At 41.4% G+C, this 17792-nt stretch overlaps 2 protein-coding genes across 3 annotated transcripts; both read right to left on the bottom strand.

Annotated features, from left to right (window-relative positions):
- Positions 1 to 118: 118 nt before the first annotated feature.
- pkp2 (plakophilin 2) lies at positions 119 to 6828 on the bottom strand. The gene is made up of 13 exons (XM_088988992.1): positions 6541 to 6828; positions 5662 to 5732; positions 4285 to 4793; positions 4080 to 4215; positions 3737 to 3947; positions 3492 to 3669; positions 2989 to 3106; positions 2756 to 2914; positions 2499 to 2675; positions 1560 to 1713; positions 1291 to 1483; positions 518 to 605; positions 119 to 412 (listed from the first exon to the last, which is right to left on the bottom strand). The coding sequence occupies exons 1-13, from the start codon at positions 6734 to 6736 to the stop codon at positions 350 to 352; spliced, it is 2253 nt and encodes a 750-aa protein (XP_088845118.1). The 5' UTR covers positions 6737 to 6828; the 3' UTR covers positions 119 to 349.
- Positions 6829 to 7762: 934 nt separating this feature from the next.
- On the bottom strand, positions 7763 to 16817 carry nudt4b (nudix (nucleoside diphosphate linked moiety X)-type motif 4b). Of its 2 annotated transcripts, XM_088988826.1 has the most exons (6): positions 16691 to 16817; positions 16384 to 16491; positions 12011 to 12121; positions 11540 to 11584; positions 10750 to 10837; positions 7763 to 9939 (listed from the first exon to the last, which is right to left on the bottom strand). In XM_088988826.1, the coding sequence occupies exons 2-6, from the start codon at positions 16477 to 16479 to the stop codon at positions 9710 to 9712; spliced, it is 570 nt and encodes a 189-aa protein (XP_088844952.1). In that variant the 5' UTR covers positions 16480 to 16491; positions 16691 to 16817; the 3' UTR covers positions 7763 to 9709. The 2 variants fall into 2 exon arrangements, with proteins under 2 accessions (XP_088844952.1, XP_088844950.1); XM_088988824.1 differs by having other exon boundaries at positions 16384 to 16793.
- Positions 16818 to 17792: the final 975 nt, after the last annotated feature.

Here is a 17792-nt window from a genome sequence, read left to right as displayed (position 1 = left end):
CTAAGGTCCCCATAAACATAATTTTCAACTAAATAACCCTTAAAACTACACACAATATACTTTATTTTATGTATTATAATTGTGTATTGTAATTACATAAATAAACTGTACTATATAATAGAGGTCTGAGTAACCTTTTTATTTTCTCATCATTGATGGTTGATATTAGCTTGTTTTTTGTTGTATGATAGAATCTTTCCCAAGATGTTTTGAAATTATTTTTTGTTGTGTAAAAAAAAAAAAAACATTAAGACTATTAAGACTATGCAATATGAAAAAGTAAGAAAAAATACAGATGTCCAGGTGAACTCCCGAATAAAACAATAAATGTCCATCAGTTCCACAGGTTCTAGATGGAGTTTACCGCCTTTGTGGTCCTTGCATTGATAAAATCTGATTTTCTGAAACCAAACTGTTGAACACACACAAAAAAAGATACATTGCACGCATGTGTCAATTGAAGTGTTTGTTGTCGTCTTGAAGAACCTAAATGAGAAGTCCTACGTGATTTGCTTACCTTCTTGTAGGTCCCGTGGAGGTCACTGTGCTTCCACAAGGAGTGCAGGAGGAGACATGCTGCTACACCTGCTCTGCTTGGGCCGTAACTAAAAAATAAGAATAATTTTTAAGAAAATTGAAGTGATGAAATGATAAAAAAGGTCAATCAGAGCACAAAAATATGGCCCTGTAATTCTCAAAAGGAACAGCTGTGATTGGCGTTCCTCAGGGATGCATTTAAGGTCCATGTTGTTTTGCATCCAAAGTACAGTAATCCCTTATTTTTCACTGTTAACGGGCACCGGGACAACCCTATGATTGGAGTTCTTCAGGGATCCATTTCGGGTCCATGTTGTTTTGCATTCCAAGTACAGTAATCCCTCGTTTTTCACTGTTAATGGGCACCGGGATTACCCGGGATAGACGAAAATCTGCGTTTGATGTGGACTTTTAATCGATGAAAAGGTTTCTTCAGCCGTCATCTGTACTTCTTTGAATAATTTGAATTTCAAAAAAGTACAGATGACGACTGAAGAAACCTTTTCATCGATGGACCACTGTACGACTGAGAGCTTACACAGACGTGGACTTTTAATGTTTTAATTGTAATTTTTTTGTATTTATAACCCTGGTGTAAAATTGCTAAAAAATGTATTTTGTCAAAGCTGAATTGCTATTGACACGCACTTTAAAATTGCTTTTGTATTTTCATAGAATTTTTTTAAGCGATTGATTGCTAACTAGCATCTAAAAAGGGCTAAACAGTCCTGATAAAAAAAGTTTCCGACTAACCCGTTGTCCTTCTCGCTGATGTTGCAGATCTTCGGGAGGGCGTTCTGACTCAACATGGCTCGCACGTTATGCACACCGTTCTGGCTCAGGTTGACCAGGATGTGACACAGAGACGCCGTCACGCCTGACGGAAGGTCTCTCCCTGTGTCGTCGTTCGGCAGGAGCTCCACCAACTCTGGTAATACCTGCTTAACTGTAAGCAAAAAAATAATATTTTTTGTAAAAATAAAAAGGTTGTAATAAGCACACTGATAATAAGAGCGACCGACCGATATCAGGGTGCAGCTCGGAGAAGCGGGAGAGATTTTTGACGAGCGATACGGCCGTTTTCTTCACGTCGCGCTCGCCTTCCTGTAACATTTTTCTCACGTGCTGGAGGCCATTTTCCCTGTGGACGATGGTGTAAGCAATGGTTTCGGTCACCTGGAAGAAAATAAGGGGAAAAAATATATAAAGGAAATTAGCTATCTATCCAGCTTCATAGCAGGGTATTAGCTATCTAGCTAGCTGGCTGGCTACCGATTAGATGTCTATTGGCTGGCTATCTGTTACCTATCCAGCTGGATATCTATGAGCTATCTATCCAGCTGGCGATCTGTCAGCTATCATTTGGCTATCTATTACCTAGCTTGCTGGCTGGCTGTCTATTAGCTATCTATCCAGCTAGATAGCTGGGTATTAGCCGGATAGCTAATTGACTACCTATCTATTAGCTGGCTATCTGTTAGCTATCTAGCTGGTTAGCTGGATATCCATTGTCTATCTATTAGCTAGCTGGCTAGCTTTTTATTTGAGTTATTCCGGGTTGAGTGGACGCTGGCGCGTGTGGCTGCCGCTGCTGACCCACAGAAAAACTTATTTTGTGAGTGTAAAGTGACATTGAGAGTCTTGAAAGGCGCTTATAGCTTTCTGTGAGCTATCTTTTAGCCTGCTAACTTTTAGTTGGCGATCTTTTAGCTTGCTATCTATCTATTTGAGTTACTTCGGGGTTGAGTGAACGCTGGCGCGTGTGGGTGCCGCGGCTCACCCACAGAAAAACGTATTTTGTGAGTGTAACGTGACCTTGAGAGTTTTGAAAAGCGCTTATAAATCAAATGTATTATTATTATTGTTATTATCTGTTGTGTATGGAAATGTCTGTTTTGTCCACAAGAGGGAGCCAAAAACTATGACTTTCCTCACAAGCAAGGACAATGTGAGGTTCTCACCGCTCCGTTGCCGGCAGTGATGTTCTGCAGGGCTCCGATGGCCGCCTGCTGCGTGTGATGGCGGACGCTGCGAGCGATGAGCGACAAGTACATGCGGATGGTGATGGAACTCCATAGCCATTCCGCGCCGCGGGGGTTGGCCTTTTCTTCCAGCAGCGTGCGATGACGCTGCTCCGGCTGGCCACGCACGGAAATATATGATGGATGAAACTTTGAGAGCTAGCGACTGTATTTCAGGAGATGCGCGAGGACTTTACCTCCCTGGTTTTGGCGCTATGTTGCGCGAAACATCCGACCATCTTGGGCTTGGGCGCCGCCGCGTGTTCTTGGGAGAGATTTCCGGCGTACTTGTCGGCTAACTCCGACTCGATTTGATAGGACAGGTTGTGCAGGATGCTAACGCAGTTCTCTGTGGACTTTTGGGGAATAAAATAGTTTGATATGAGACGTCGTGAGCGTCAGGAAAAGGAAGGCTGGCTTTTGAGGTAACCTTGTCGTCGGCTTTGTAGTCGGATACGGTTCGTCGGATGTAGTAGACCAGGGAGTCAATGAGGTTCTCGCACTCCCGCATGGCTTTTCTTGCATCTGGACCAGAGGAGCTTAGGTTTCTAGATGCAAAAAGTTGAACAACTGAGTGATAAAAAGTATGTCGCAATAGAAAAAAGACACCAAAAGTGGATATTTAACTCATTCGTTGCATTATTGTATCTGTTAGCTAGCTGGCTTTCTATCTATTTGAGTGACTTCTGGGTCGAGTGAACGCTGGCGCGTGTGGCTGCTCACCTACAGAAAAACGTATCATGTGACTGTAAAGTGATCTTGAGAGTTTTGAAAGGCGCTTATAGGTGAAATGAATTATTATGATTATCATAGAAATAACTCATATGACAGCAGGCTATTTAGAATCTTCATGTCGGTGTCCGTGTTATACTGCCCCCATGTGGACAAAAATAAAAGTGACATTTTCAACGCAGAATCGTCCCTGTGGCGTACCTGAGGCAACCCGTCGCGTAGTGGAAAGCCTCGTCGTCGGCCATTAGCTCATGTTTGGGGTTTTCCCCTTCGGAAATGCCCGAGCTCGGCACCAGGACGGCTTGCGTGAGAACCGACAAAACCTCCCGGGAGAGACTTTCCTTCAGGAGGTCGTGAGAAGACAGGTTCCAAAGAAGGCCTTAGAGGTCAAAGGTTAACAGATGAGTCCGGCGTCATAAATTTTGCAGATTAAATCACAAACTCACCGGAAAGTTGCCTTCTGGTCTCCGTGTCGTGGCAGTTTTTTAGCACACGCAAAATGGTGGCTAGGCCGCCATTGCTGTCCTTCACCTCCATTTTGTTGTCGCTGCTCTGGTAGACGACGTTGCGCAGGGCGGCGGCGGCGGCGCGCTGCACTTCTTCTTCGTCGTTGTGGAGGAGCTGGAGCAGTTTTTTGATGCCGCGTAGGAAAAATACCTGCAAGGAATGGAACGTGCGCACTCACTAGACAAAATAGTCGTAAAAACGAATCCTTGCATGTATGTTGTTTACTATTCAACCTGTGCCATTAGCGGAAAATGACTGAATCGAAACGTGAAAAATCCAAACCATCTTCCTAGCGTCGGCGCTTTTAAAACATTGCGATTGAATGTGCCCGGCGGCGCCGATCAAAATGTCCTCGTTCTGTTGAGACAGCAGATTGACGGCCCTCTCCAGCGTCATCTCCGGGGGCTTCTCTGACCCTCTACATGAGACAAGAAATGGGAAATTTTCACCCCCGCCATGTTGAAAAGCATCAAAATGGAGGACTTACAGAGTTGAGATATTGTTGATTTGAATTGGCTGAAACTCCGCCCCCAATCGCCCCGTCACGTCCATCTCCGGTGGGTACGTGTTCAGTCTGAGAAGCTTGTGACTTGTTGACATCCACGGCGACCTGTCACGTAATTGCGGGGCGACGAGCATTCCCTCGCTTTGCCGGAACGCCGACTCATTCCAGCTGGACTCGTACCCGCGCTGTCGAAACGAAGCGTCCGACCAAAAACGGACGCTACCGTCGGCGGGCGTGGAAACGTTTGTCGGGGCCCGCTGAAGAGCCACCGAGAGGGCGTGACGCTGTTGCGAACCTAGCGAGCGGCCAAGTAGGGAGCAGTTCCTGTGAGACAGACTGCGGGCCGGCAGAGAGGACGTGCCAAAATGGCTGCTGTGGAAATTGAAATGGCATTGAGCCTTGTCGGGGGTCTCCGGGGGGGAAACTTCCACTCTTCTGGACGGCCTGCGTACGCGTTCGATGCTCGACAGAGTGGAAACCAAGCCATTTACCTGTCAAACAAAACAAAATTTAAGGTTTTTGAACTTAATATTTAACCTAATAAATAACAGCTTATAATACATAAAATAATGGATTAAGCATGAAATAAAAAAAATAATAATAGAAAATAATAAATAAATAAATAAATAAATAAATAAATAAATAATAAATAAATTAAAATATAAATGCAGACTCAAATAAATTAGTAAAATATGCTTAGAAAATAGGTCAACACCGCAATGCTGAACCAAAAAAAATATTTAAAAATAACAATATATAAATATAAATCAACAGCATTTTCTTCTTTGTGAGCCCTGCTGTCATAAATGTATCAAATATTAACGTAAACATACAGCTCGACAGAGTGTAACCGAAGACATTTACCTGTCAAACAAAAGACAGGGTTTTGAACTTAAAACTTAATCTAATAAATAACAGTTTATAATACATAACATATTATGCATGACATTTAAAAAAATAGAAAATAATAAATAAATAAATATGTAAATAAATAAGTAAATACATAATTAAATAATTGCATACGTATTAAATAAGTAATACATAAAAACTAAGTAAATAATAAACAAATCAATTAAATAAAAATATAATAGAAAATATAAACAGAAAATAATAAATAAATGAATATGTAAATAAATAAATACATAATTACATACATATTGAATAAGTAAATAAATGTGTAAATAAATAAATAAATTTAAATATAAATACAGAATCAAATAAATGAGTAAAATATGCTTAGAAGATAGGTCAACACCGCAATACTGAAACACAGACATATTATTTAAAAAAAAAATCTGCATTTTCATCTTAAAATGAGTCCTGCTATCATAAATCTTTAAAATATCAACGTAAACATACCGCGGCGTGAGGGCCCAGTCCGTCAGCCGCGTCGAAACTCTTGGAAGCGCTTCTCTGTAAGTGGACACCACCTGAAACAAGTCGTGGAGGTTCAGGGGAGAGTGTTGAGTTACGCGGTACTGTAATCACATGAACGCATCGCAACTTCATAGGAAGCAAGAGTAAATAAACTAGCACACAGAGGCACTGTGTTGCAAGAGGAATGCAGATCGTATTTGCCATCCAATGAGAGACAGAAGTCGCTCGCGTAGTACAACTACAATAATTAACATCATATTTAAGTAATAAATATGACAATGTCAATCAAAACTGAGCAGTGGTTCTCGTTGTTGAACCAAATATTATGACTGGTGAGTTAACCGTAAAACAGGATGACAACTTAACCCAAAACAGGTAACCCGAGTCCAAAGTCTGCGCTTTCCTAATCGATAAAAGTTAAACATTTAATACACTTTAAACCGGTAATAAGCCTCCTTTTTGGGCGTCAAGGGAGCGCTGCAGGAACCTGTTGGACCAGCAAAATACTATGACTTGCAATCCAGTGCAAAAAATAAGCTTTGATTTTGGCGTCAGTCAAAGTCCTGACTGGAAAGTAAAGATCGTCTATGCAAAAAAAACTCCAACTTTTGAAAAATAATATTTACTTTAATCAAACGGTTCTCCAGCCCTTAGGTGTGAATCTTTAAAGTAAATATGTGTGCAGTATTACGTGTATAATTGCGGGTGTTGTGGTGTGTTTTGATAGTCTAATTCGCCATTTGGGAATAATGGAAGTGGAAACCAGTCAACATAAAATTTACAATACTGAATACATGTATTATATATGTTTATCCAAGCATAGTGTTGGTTAATATAACACAAAGAGGAAGTTAAAATTACCATTTGAAACGCTTTTCCTCGACTTCCGTGCAAGAGTTAGCTGAACCTGCTGCTGCACCCGCAGGCTACGGTCACTGGACGGAAGCCGAGCCGACGAGCGAGCGCTCGGCTCGGCTGGCAAGGCCAAGGTGGTGTCGGTGGTCAGCCGGTGGTGGGCGAGCGACGGCAGGGCCGATTTGAAGAACAATTCTTCCATATTTTACCTATTCACAGCATTGTCGACGTTGTTAACGTGAGCAAAGCGACGCCATTACACACTTTTTGTTGTTTTTTTTCCTACTGAAAATTCATCCGGTGTATTGTGACGTCATGCCAGGCGGAGTTACATTTACCTGTGGTGTCAAGTGACGCCATTGTAAGTTGCACTGAGTCATTTTTTTTTATTTGTTTGAACTAAAACACGCCCAGTCCCAAATGGAAAATAATTATGCAGCTGGGTTCACTTTTGTATGTCCTAAATTTTAAGAAAGGAATTATAAATGGCTGTAATTATAAGTTTTGGGGCCAATGGATGGGTCTACTTTTCGCCTCCGCCATGTTTACGTTGTAGTCGTTCCTGAAATACCGCGATATTACGATGAATACATTAATAAACTTTATAAATATGTACGTACTGTCAATTTATAATGTTTGTATTTTTGTAAATCATTTTCTTTGTATTTTTTACATAAATATTTTCTAAGAAATTGTGGGACAAATAAATAACTTTATTGACAAATGCATAATCTACGTAACAACACAAAGTCAGCATAATTGTTGTCCTTAGTCATTAATATTTTAAATAAACATATCTGTATAGATAATTTTAAATAATGTTATGCATCCTTGGCAACACACGGTAATTACACTCTAGGTTAAAAAATCAGAAATATGCCTTTATATATTATTTTGATTGATTCAATAAGTTTGGATACCTCTTGTTTTATATCACATAAGCTGTCTGATTCGTTACGCGACGGCCTTTGTCTTTGTAGGGCTCTCAGGTTCGATGTTGCTAGGACACTATTTTTACCGCAGGCTCCTTTAGCTGCGAAAGGGTCCTTGAATATTACCCCTCCGGTGTCATTGCCATTTAATACAGCGACAAAGTGTCACATTTGTCTTCCAATAACAGGAACATAAGTGGCACGGGGCTGTGTAAATTATTGGTGAATATTAACCCCATGGTTGCATAACGTTTCACTAACTAGTATAGAAAGACAAGCACCACAAACACTTACAGTAAGAATTTATCCCCATTTAATATCCCCGACCCCCAATATTTCCAGTTTGAAGTCAGTCAATGTTGACGTCACCGTGCCTAAGAATCACCATATGCTCCGATTTTACCAACATTCATTTATCGCGTTGTCGCGAGAAACAACGAGACTTTCACCAAGCTTACATTCATTTGCATTAAATATGATTTTTTTTAGGGGTGAACGGAGGTTCAATAATTGCCTGCAGGATTACGCGAGGGGATTTAATTTAAATGTATAATGCGTTATTACATGATACAAGTCATTCATAAGTCACAAGTTGAACAATACACTTTTTTTCACATTATTAAATCATGATTTTTTACATATATTTCTGTATGAAATGTTGAGATTTGGCACACGACTCGCATCCGTAACACTTTCACGCTAACATTTTAGCCATGTTTTGGATACTGTGCAAAATTAAAAAAAATATTTTCCTCCGGTTCTACCAGTTTAGATTCAAGGCTATTGTTACGACTTGAGTTTTAATGCAACACATTCAAAAAATGAAACACATTCAAAAAAAAAAAAAACATGGCCTGGACTGTACCAAGTACACAGGGGTGTGTGGGGGGTGTTGTGTAATGGGTTTTCCAGTTTTTGTACATTGTTAAAAAGATAAGAAAACTAAGAACAGGTTCATTCCGATTAAAAAATAAAGTCCCGATACATTTCCAAAGGCTAATTCAAGCGTCGTCATTCAGAAGCAACTTTATACCCTTCTATCTGAATGTTTGACTTCTATTTTTGGCAGAAAAAGTGGATGAGGTTCTTGAGAAGTCTCAAGCACCTCAATCAAGGCCTCCCGGGGCGACACCGGATGATAAAAACAAAAGTAACGAGACTGTACCATCTGTAAAGGTGAAGGTGCGTCGTGGGAAACAGCGCGTGGTTAAACACGGGTATTTTATACTGCAGAGACCATTGAATGGTTTGAAAATGGGGGAACTTTTTCCTTATGTGACATCATCATCATCATCAAGTGTAACGACGGCGTTGTCAGCGGAGAGGCTCGCTGGATTGCGTTTACTTAGACTGAGGTAGCAATTCACGGACGGCGTGGCGTGACCTTTGAACTGGCCACCAACGACTCCCAAATATTCATAGAAGCTTTTTTTTTCTTTACTGGTCTGATAACTTAAAAAAACATTTTTTAACATGTTTTTAGATGTTTTTTTCATGCGATATAATTTGAATTCGGAACAAACTATTTTCTATTATTTTATAGAAAACTATGACAATTTTTAACAACAGCTGAAGCACTAACATTAACAAAAGGCCAATGCTTTTATTTTGACAGGGCTCCAATTTTTTTGTGTGTTTCCTCTTGTAAATTCCTGGAACATTACAAGCTTTTCCTTACAAAAAAAAAAAATCGCTAATTATGAATTTTATTTTATTTTTTTCCATCATGGCCGCAATACTCTGCAGTGTAACATCCCATCTTTAACAACGCCAAACCGCGGTGACTTTTAAATACTTATTCAACTAAGAAAGCGCCACCCTGCGCTATAAGCCACCCTTTGTGTCTCAAAAACATTCTCTGCGCGGTCATGCTTTGCGTTTATTGACCGCAGAGCATGTGTGTTGTGCCAAAAATGGAACCAAAAAAAAACATTCATAGAAAGTTACTGTAAGGCATGCCAGGAGGGTCCGCGGCGTCCTCGCTTGTCCTCACGCTGAGGGAAGAAAACAAAAATATACAAAAAAAAAATACAAATAAAAACGTGCAAGTCAGCCGCATGCGCTTTTAGCCATCGTAGCGCGCAGGCGCATGAGTCCTTCTCAAGTTCTGGCAATGGCTTTGGTCCGTCCAGCAGTTAAGACTATTTACACACTGGTGGAAAAGCGTCCCGGTTCCATGCGAGGCTGTACAAAAAAAAAATAATGATAATAAAAATAGAATAAAAACTCCCCAGCGTGATGTCCTATCTGCGAGAGGAAGCCAACATGCTGCCCGTGGACGGCGTGGTGGCCGTGGCGCTGTAATGGGGGTAGTTGTCGTTGGCCGGCGGCCCGGCCAGGATGGAGTTACCGTTGGTGGGCGAGCAGCTGAGCTGGAGCTGCTGCAGTCGCCGAAGGTACTCGGCGTGCACGGGTTTGTGGCTCTGAAGCACTTTGATGGCCTCGTCCACCGTGAACCATTCGCGCTTGCGGCCTGTGGGAAGGGAGTGAAAAGCCAGAGGGTGAGCTTCCTAGCTCATAGATAGCCAATAGCTAGTTAGATGTATATATATCTAATAGATAGCCAGCTAACTAGCTAGCCAGATAATAGCTAGCTAATAGATAGCCAGCTAGCTGGCTAGATAGCTAATGGATAGCCAGCTGGCTAGCCAGATAGCTAATAGATCGCTAAAAGATAGCAAGGTAGCTAATAGATAGCTAGTAGATAGCTAGCTAGCTGGATAGATAGCTAATACTGTAGATAGCTATTGAGTTTTAGGACCACATAAACATTCAATACCTTATACTCTCTTTTATCAGAAAAAAAATAGTTAATTCCAAAGTTATATGGTTATGAAGTTATATAAGCTTGAAATGGGGGCAACTGTACAAAATACAATACATACATATTGCGCTATATAGCGCTTTAACAACAGCTGAAGCGCTAACATGAACAAAAGGCCAATGCTGCCCTCTCGTTGAATGGAAAAAAACATTGCCAGAGGTCTGACTAGCGCTTTATCGGCACCACCGTAAGAAAACCCAAAACCTGAACAAATTTGGGAATGGCGTTTCATGTCACAGTTTTCAAATCCCGAATAAATTCCAAAATTTGCACTTGAGAGGTACATTACTTCCTTGACATCAACTACTACTTTCCTATTAGCCAGGACTTCAATGCCATTTAGTGGTATCTAAATATGCTTTTTTGATCGAATGTTCTACCCAGAAAAAAATAAAAAATACAAATTGAAACTGCCAACAATGAAATGTAACTGTAACTAAAAATAAAAGGGAATCAAACCTATGTTGACCGAGTCCTCCCACGCCTCCAACGTTTCGGTGACGGTCAGCACGTAGACGTACGTCCGATGCTTCCGATCTTGGTTTTGCTTTTAAGGAATAAAACGGCAAAGACAACACTTAAGATTCCAAAAAAAAATTAATATATATATAAGCCTTGAGGTAAACGTGCATCAACAGGAAGTGGGGATAACTATCAAAATAAAAGATGATGCTGTTGTTGTGATGGGGCAGTGAATGAACTTCCTGGTCCACACGTAATAATAATAATACATTTCATTTATAAGCACCTGTCATATCTCTCAAGGTCACTTTACAATCACAGGATAAGTTTTTCTGAGGGTGAGCAGCGGTAGCCATACACGCCAGCGTTCACTCAACCCGGAAGTAACTCAAATAGATAGAAAGCTTGCTAGCTAGGCAATCATTAGCCAACAGATACCTAGCTAGATAACCAGCTAGCTAGATAGTGAATAGCTAGCTGGCTAGCTAGATCTACTACTACTACTACTTTCATCTAGAACTGCTTCATGTCACAAAGAGGGTACAGCAAGTGCTGAAGAATGAATGACTGGTGTTGTCATATTATTTGTTAGTTTTTTTGTTCTTTTAACTTCAAGATGGCGCCCGGACCGAGAGTGGCAGCCTTTCCAGAAGCTCCTGTATTTTGTTTTTCTACTTCTTTCTTTCCTTTCCTCTCCTTTTCATAACTTTGCTGCTGTGAAATGTCAATTTTCTCCACTGGGAGACGAATAAAGATACATCCAATCCAATCCAATGCAAATCCTTACCTCAAACACACCAAGCAGACGTCCTAGCTTGCCCTTGACGCCAGCCTGAGGAAAAATAAATCAAGACATTTATTATATTGTATTTAATTTTTTATGCTTTGCTTATTTGGACCTTTCCGAATCCGTTGGGCGAAATGGAGACACGCAGTCCCGACACGCTCGGGAATCCTGCGAGGGGCCAAGTTTAGACCGCGGTCATGCCTGAGAAGACAAGGGTCCCGACGAGCGACACCTCAGCCGCAAATACACTCGGCGTGTGACGCAGATGGTGACCTGCGTGTTCTCGAACGCAACACGCATACGTTCGCACGTACATGCGATACGCTATCAACCCCGTTGAACTCCTTTATTATGGCGCCGCTGCGGAATGAGATGTGGTTGGCGACATCCATGACTCTTGTCATTCCGTCTCTATTATGACTGTGTTGTATATTATTTTATACCCTTATATTCTGTCGAATTATTTCTCACCTCCTCAAAGACTTCCCGCACCGCCGCTCCGCAAGGCTCCTCCTCGGGTTCCATTCCTCCTCCGGGGACGATCCACTGATCCGGATGCCGACTGCTGCTGACCAATAACACCTGCGCAAAACAACAACAGCAAAATAAGCAAAATATACTTTAGCACTAATTACAATGTGTTTTGATATTAGCACTGCATTTCTTTCAATGGTTATGACGTAGCTGCAGAAAGGCAAATCCAATCCAATCCAATCCAATCCAACGTGGGCCAATCACTTTATGGTCACAACACAGCCGCTGTAAACATGGTCATAAGTCGAATTCCATTCAAAATGTTGAAGAGAGACTCAGAGGCTAAATGACACGCAAACTCTTCCCCTCTGGTGCCATCACGCGGTCGATTGCTGTACGAGAGCGAGATGCTGGCTGGCTGGCCAAAATTACGTGTTGCCGGCCTGCTAGCGCTAGCGGTGCCAGGCGTAGCATTAACATTTTTAAAAATAGAGTCTGGAGGTCGTGGTCGTAAGTAAGGGTGGTCGGAAGTATGGGTGGTCGTAATTTGAACCGGTCGTAAGTCGGTTGTTACCTGTATTTTTTCTAATTGACATAATTGGAAATGACATTTGTTGGAACCCCCGCCCCCCAAAAAATGTTTTTAAGTATATTTTGATGAATAAAAAACAGCACCGGAAGTCTCAGTTTTCTCTGGGCTCAGTGATACGACACTAATATTCGTTATTCTACGCAGATGAGGCATAGAATTACATTTTTTAAAATAGGGTCTGGAAGTCATGGTCGTAAGTACGGGTGGTCGTAAGTCGAGCTGGTCATAAGTCGGACGTTACCTGTATTGGGAAAAATAGGTTTATGTTCCAATTAATTTGAATAAAAAACTATTTCCCATGTTAGTGTGCAGTGACAGACAGAACAAACACGGCAAAGGATATGAACAGCCATTTTTATTCCAATTTCGCGCATTTACACCATTTTGTTATTGCTAATTAATATAGTGCGATTCTTTCACGGACCACTAGAGGGAGCTTCAGCATTTACTGTATTGGTGCTCAATGTGTTTATATTTAATTATTCTTCCTGGAATCAAAAACTTTGGCGACTTATCTTAGTACGTGTTGGCACATAGTGCAAACGCCACAATAGAAACACGTACAGGCGTTTACGGCGTAAAACAGGTGCACTGTACAGTATCAAAAAGGTGCACGGTAGAACAATGTGACCCACAAGGTGCGAATAAGTTGCTTTGTGGTCACCGGCGTTCTCACATTCGGGCTCTGGTGGAGCCTTCGTGTCGTAAAAAAAAGGTGGTATGTGTGTACAAAATAAAAATCTGGCGTAACTAGGCCAAAACACGAAGCTACGCTACGGTTGCCAAGCACACACGGGGCTCCGTCTTGGTTTTCTGTGAGGAATGTCGCGGGCTTAATCTACATACTGCAAAGTAATGAGGACTCGTCATGGCGGGTGTCCATCGGAAGGCAATTTAACGACATTAAAAATAACTTGATGATGGAGGGAAAATGGCAGTCATGAAAAGTAAGAGTGGTTATGCAATAGCAGTGAACTACTACAACATTGCCATGTCAATTGGAATAGGATTCATTGTTCAGAATGGTTGAGGGCGTGGCCATATGTTTGGCGAGAAAAACAAAATAACTCACACTGACATGATAGATAGGTCAGAGGACAAGTGACAGCTGGATAGTAACCCAGGTTAAATTTGGATAAGGCGGGTTACAGCAAGGAGGGCGAAAAAAACAGAAGCCCCGAAAGTGTTTCCCTGCCTGTTGAGCAATTGACACCAGTTCCCAGAGTGGCGCTTGCTACGAAGAGGCGGCGGCGGCGTTTCTCCGCTCAATTCTACCGCCACTTACAGTAAATCTCGTCAATGGAGGGTTGACAAATGTCACTTTAAACTTAGCAGGCGCACTTCTCGGTAGAAACAGCACACGCCGCCGTTTGCGCGGGTTGAGTCGGCGGCGCGCATGCTAACATCTCAAGCGTGACTTGAGGAGTGTTCAACGACACGCAAACACGTTTCAAAATCCAGATTACACTGGATTTTTTTTTTTTTCATTCGCTAACAAGAACGACATTCAGACCGTCATGCTCCAGATCCATATAATTTAAGAACTAACTAGCTGGCTATTTAGCAAGCTATCTAGCTGGCTATCTGCCTAGCTAGCTATTTGCTATCCATTTGCTATCCATTTGCTATCTATTATCTAGCTACCTAGCTAGTTATCTATTTGCTATGTATTTGCTATCTGGTTACCTAGGTAGCTATTATTATTATTATTATTATTATTATTATATGATTATAGTAGCTGGGTATTTATTAGCTATATGGCTAACTAGCTATATCTATATATCTATCTAGCTAGTTAGCTAACTGTCTAACTGGCTATCTATTAGCTATGTGTTAGCTAGCTATGTATTTGAGTTACTTCTGGGTTGAGTGAACGCTGGCGCATGTGGCTGCCGCTGTTCACCCGCAGAAAAACTGATCCTGTGACTGTAAATTGACCTTGAGAGTTTTGATAGGCGCTTATAAATGAAATGTCATATTATTATAAACAGGTCGATACCACAGCCAAAATCAATAAATACAAAAAAATGGTCCTCCATGCCTGTCGGTGGCAATATACTACAACACAATTAGCAAAATTATCAGCCACAACATAAAGAAGTTCTGGGTTATGCTATATTTTTTTATAAATCAAAAATACTCTTTATCAGTGAGTACTCATATAGGTATAGTTCTAAAGTGCTAGCTAACGTAGCACTATCCTATAGTTTCCTGATTTTGGAGACTTTGTAGACTCGAAAATGACACACATTTTTGAGCAGGGGAAGAAGTAAACAAATTCACCTGCGATCTGTGGTTACACAATAAAACTATGAATCGCCCCCGACTCACAACGAAACTTCTGGACAAGATATTCCGGACGCCATAAACACCTCATCCGACACGGTCAGGAACGCTTGTAGCTGTCAAATACAAAAACGGGACTCTTAAATGTCACGCAGCAGATGCAATGGCGATAAACGACCTCACACTTTCACAACTAAAAAAGTCGATGGTTGATTTCCTATCGCGCCAATGTGGCTCTTCTTTCACAACAATCGCATCTCGTGTGTCGCAGGCGTGGGTATTGATGGGGCAAAGTCCAACATTGAAGGCAGCTTTGGATCTAAAAAGGAGTTCTTTGTTAGCAACTTCAGATCACAGACGACGGCGTTGGCGTCAAAGGAAAGTCACCTCTGGGATTACGTGAGTGCCAATTCAATGCCAGGCTCATAAAATCCGGGCGATCACATGCCCAAATCGGAGCAACTGGAGTACCTTCGGAACCTTCTTTAAAATATTTACGCTCTCTCGCCAATAACCATGACATAACAATCCTCTCTCAATCTGCAAGGACGTTACTTATTTTGAATCTGATATTGCAGCACACTGATAAAACAAAAACCACAGACACATCAATATGCTTCATCTTTTACATTATTTGGGGAAATTATTACACATTAATGTTTTATGATCCCATTTCCCATAACTACAGATGACAGATGAGAATATAAACGCAAAGGGAGTTTTGCAGTGAAAACAACTCATGCCTGTCAGCTCATGCTCGTTATTTACATGCCGCGGCCCCTTTAAATCCTCTTACGCACCAACCCTATGCGTCAAACTGGCGGGTTGAGATGCAGTAAAAAACTTGAATGATCACCAGTTACTTCACGCTCAAGCACTTTTATTGTCACGGCTGGATTATAGTTAAAATAAAATGTTAGTTATCCATTGATATTATTCGATAAATTCAACCGAGTACGTGAGGATTCCCGGTGGACGTGTAATAAAACGCCTCCCCGCCCCTTAACTTTGCATCAAGCGCGTAGGAATATTTGCGGAAGTACAAATGACGCTATCCAAAATAAAAGCGAGCGGTTACAGCGAAGCGCTATTCCATAATGATACAAGCCGGAGGAAGTGGGTTATTTTGAAAGTACTGGTAGTAAAAGTGCTGCCGATTCGAGACCCCAATGACGACGCTCGTTTTTCCCCCTCTACTCCCCAAACTAGCCCAAACTGGATGGTCCAAGGTGCATCAGTGGAAAACGAAGACAAAAACAAATAGAAATGAATTTTAAAAAATGGTCTATATCCACACATACTGTGACGCATTTAGTGATAATCCCGATGAACGTCAGAGTTAGTCAAACAAAACAAATGACGTTATTTGAAGTCAGTTTATGTGTGATGAAATAACACGTTTAGAAAGCGAGAAGGCCCCAAAAGTAGAGCTGTGCGCGGCTCGTGTACGTAGCGGAGGGCAACGCACTACCAAGCGGCTTCCCCCTCTTACCTCGTCTTCGCGCTCGTTCTTAAAGCACAGACACGCCGCTCGCTTCTTGAAACCGTCGCCGTCGTACGTCCTGGTCTGGTTGGGTTTCAGCTTCATCCTTAATGAGCTCTTGACCCGACGTAGAACCGGCGACAATTTGAAAAGAAAAGACCGAAAGAAAAAGAGGTTAGCAACACAACCGCCGCATCACCGCCGTCTAAATCCGTAGAGTCCTGAGAAAAGCGGGGGGGACGACGAGTTGTGAAGCTCCAACGCTCTTTTATAAAATGTCCCTCGGTTGATTGTATGCCAGAAAGGTAGATCAGACCTCCAGCTGCTGGTTTAAGTTGTCTGTTAAGCGGTGAATGGAGACCCCCGCCCCCCGGCAGGGATTTTATGTAGACGTCCCTCCTCTGGGTCCATTTGCGCATGGCCGCAACCCAGTGGAGTTTGACATCTACAAGCCGCGCCCCCCGCTGGAGATAAAACCATTTGATTGGAGGAGCTATTAGAAATAGGCGGGACTACACGACAAATTACAGCGATCTGATTGGATGCTTTATCAAGACGGTGATGCACTGGTGACATGCCAGAAACTAAATTTAGGGCAACCATAGCAATCCCGCATCACATCACAACAGAAAACAAAAAAGCGTGAAATAGATTTATATTCGCTATTACCATCAATTTTCCCTCCAATATGGCTGCAAAGCATTCTGATTGGATGTCAAATATGCTCTATGATATTTAGAAATTTCCATGACATCAATGTTGCTTTGATCTTGGGCGATGGAGTGGGGGGGGGTTTGTAAACTATTTCACAATTGAAATCCGTTAAAAAATATATAAAAGGATGGACAGATGCAAATAAGTGAGTTTTGCACTGTGAAATTATTGATATATCTGTAATTAACTCATTCACTACCATTCACAAATGACAATGACAAAAACCCTGGCACTGTAGTGGTCACATTTTTGCAAAAGTTACATTATTTATTCTACAAATACTCTTTGGATTGAATTGGATTGGATGTACCTTTATTCGTCTCGCAGTGGAGAAATTTACATTTCACAGCAGCAAAGTGATGAAAGGAAGAGGAAAGGAAAGAAAGAAGTAGAAAAACAAAATACAGGAGCTGCTGGAAAGGCAGCCACTCTCGCGGCGCCATCTTGAAGTCAAAAAAACAAACAAAAACTAAATACCAAATATTATTATTAGTAGCTAGCTATTAGCTAGCTAGCTTTGTATCTATTTGAGGCATGTATTATTAGTAGCTAGCTATTATCTAGCTAGCTTTGTATCTATTTGAGGCATGTATTATTATTATTATTAGCTATCTATTAGCTAGCTTTCTATCTATTTGAGGTACGTATTATTATTATTAGCCATCTATTAGCTAGCTCACTAGCATTCGATCTATTTGAGTTAC

The sequence above is a fragment of the Hippocampus bargibanti genome, linkage group LG22 (genome assembly GCF_051943395.1).
Source record: "Hippocampus bargibanti isolate YZ-2025 linkage group LG22, ASM5194339v1, whole genome shotgun sequence".
Lineage (NCBI taxonomy): Eukaryota > Metazoa > Chordata > Actinopteri > Syngnathiformes > Syngnathidae > Hippocampus > Hippocampus bargibanti.
This window is presented reverse-complemented; position numbering and strand designations above follow the sequence as displayed.

Excerpts from the sequence above, each read along its gene's own strand:
- pkp2 (XM_088988992.1), bottom strand. The coding sequence starts at position 6,736 with ATGGAAGAATTGTTCTTCAAATCGGCCCTGCCGTCGCTCGCCCACCAC. Across the intron at positions 5,733-6,540 it reads GAGGAAAAGCGTTTCAAATG|GTGGTGTCCACTTACAGAGA; the intron begins GTAATTTTAACT and ends GACTTGTTTCAG. Across the intron at positions 1,714-2,498 it reads TCACTGCCGGCAACGGAGCG|GTGACCGAAACCATTGCTTA; the intron begins GTGAGAACCTCA and ends ATTTTCTTCCAG.
- nudt4b (XM_088988826.1), bottom strand. The coding sequence starts at position 16,479 with ATGAAGCTGAAACCCAACCAGACCAGGACGTACGACGGCGACGGTTTC. Across the intron at positions 11,585-12,010 it reads TGCGGGAAGTCTTTGAGGAG|GCTGGCGTCAAGGGCAAGCT; the intron begins GTGAGAAATAAT and ends ATTTTTCCTCAG. Across the intron at positions 10,838-11,539 it reads GTCTGCTTGGTGTGTTTGAG|CAAAACCAAGATCGGAAGCA; the intron begins GTAAGGATTTGC and ends ATTCCTTAAAAG.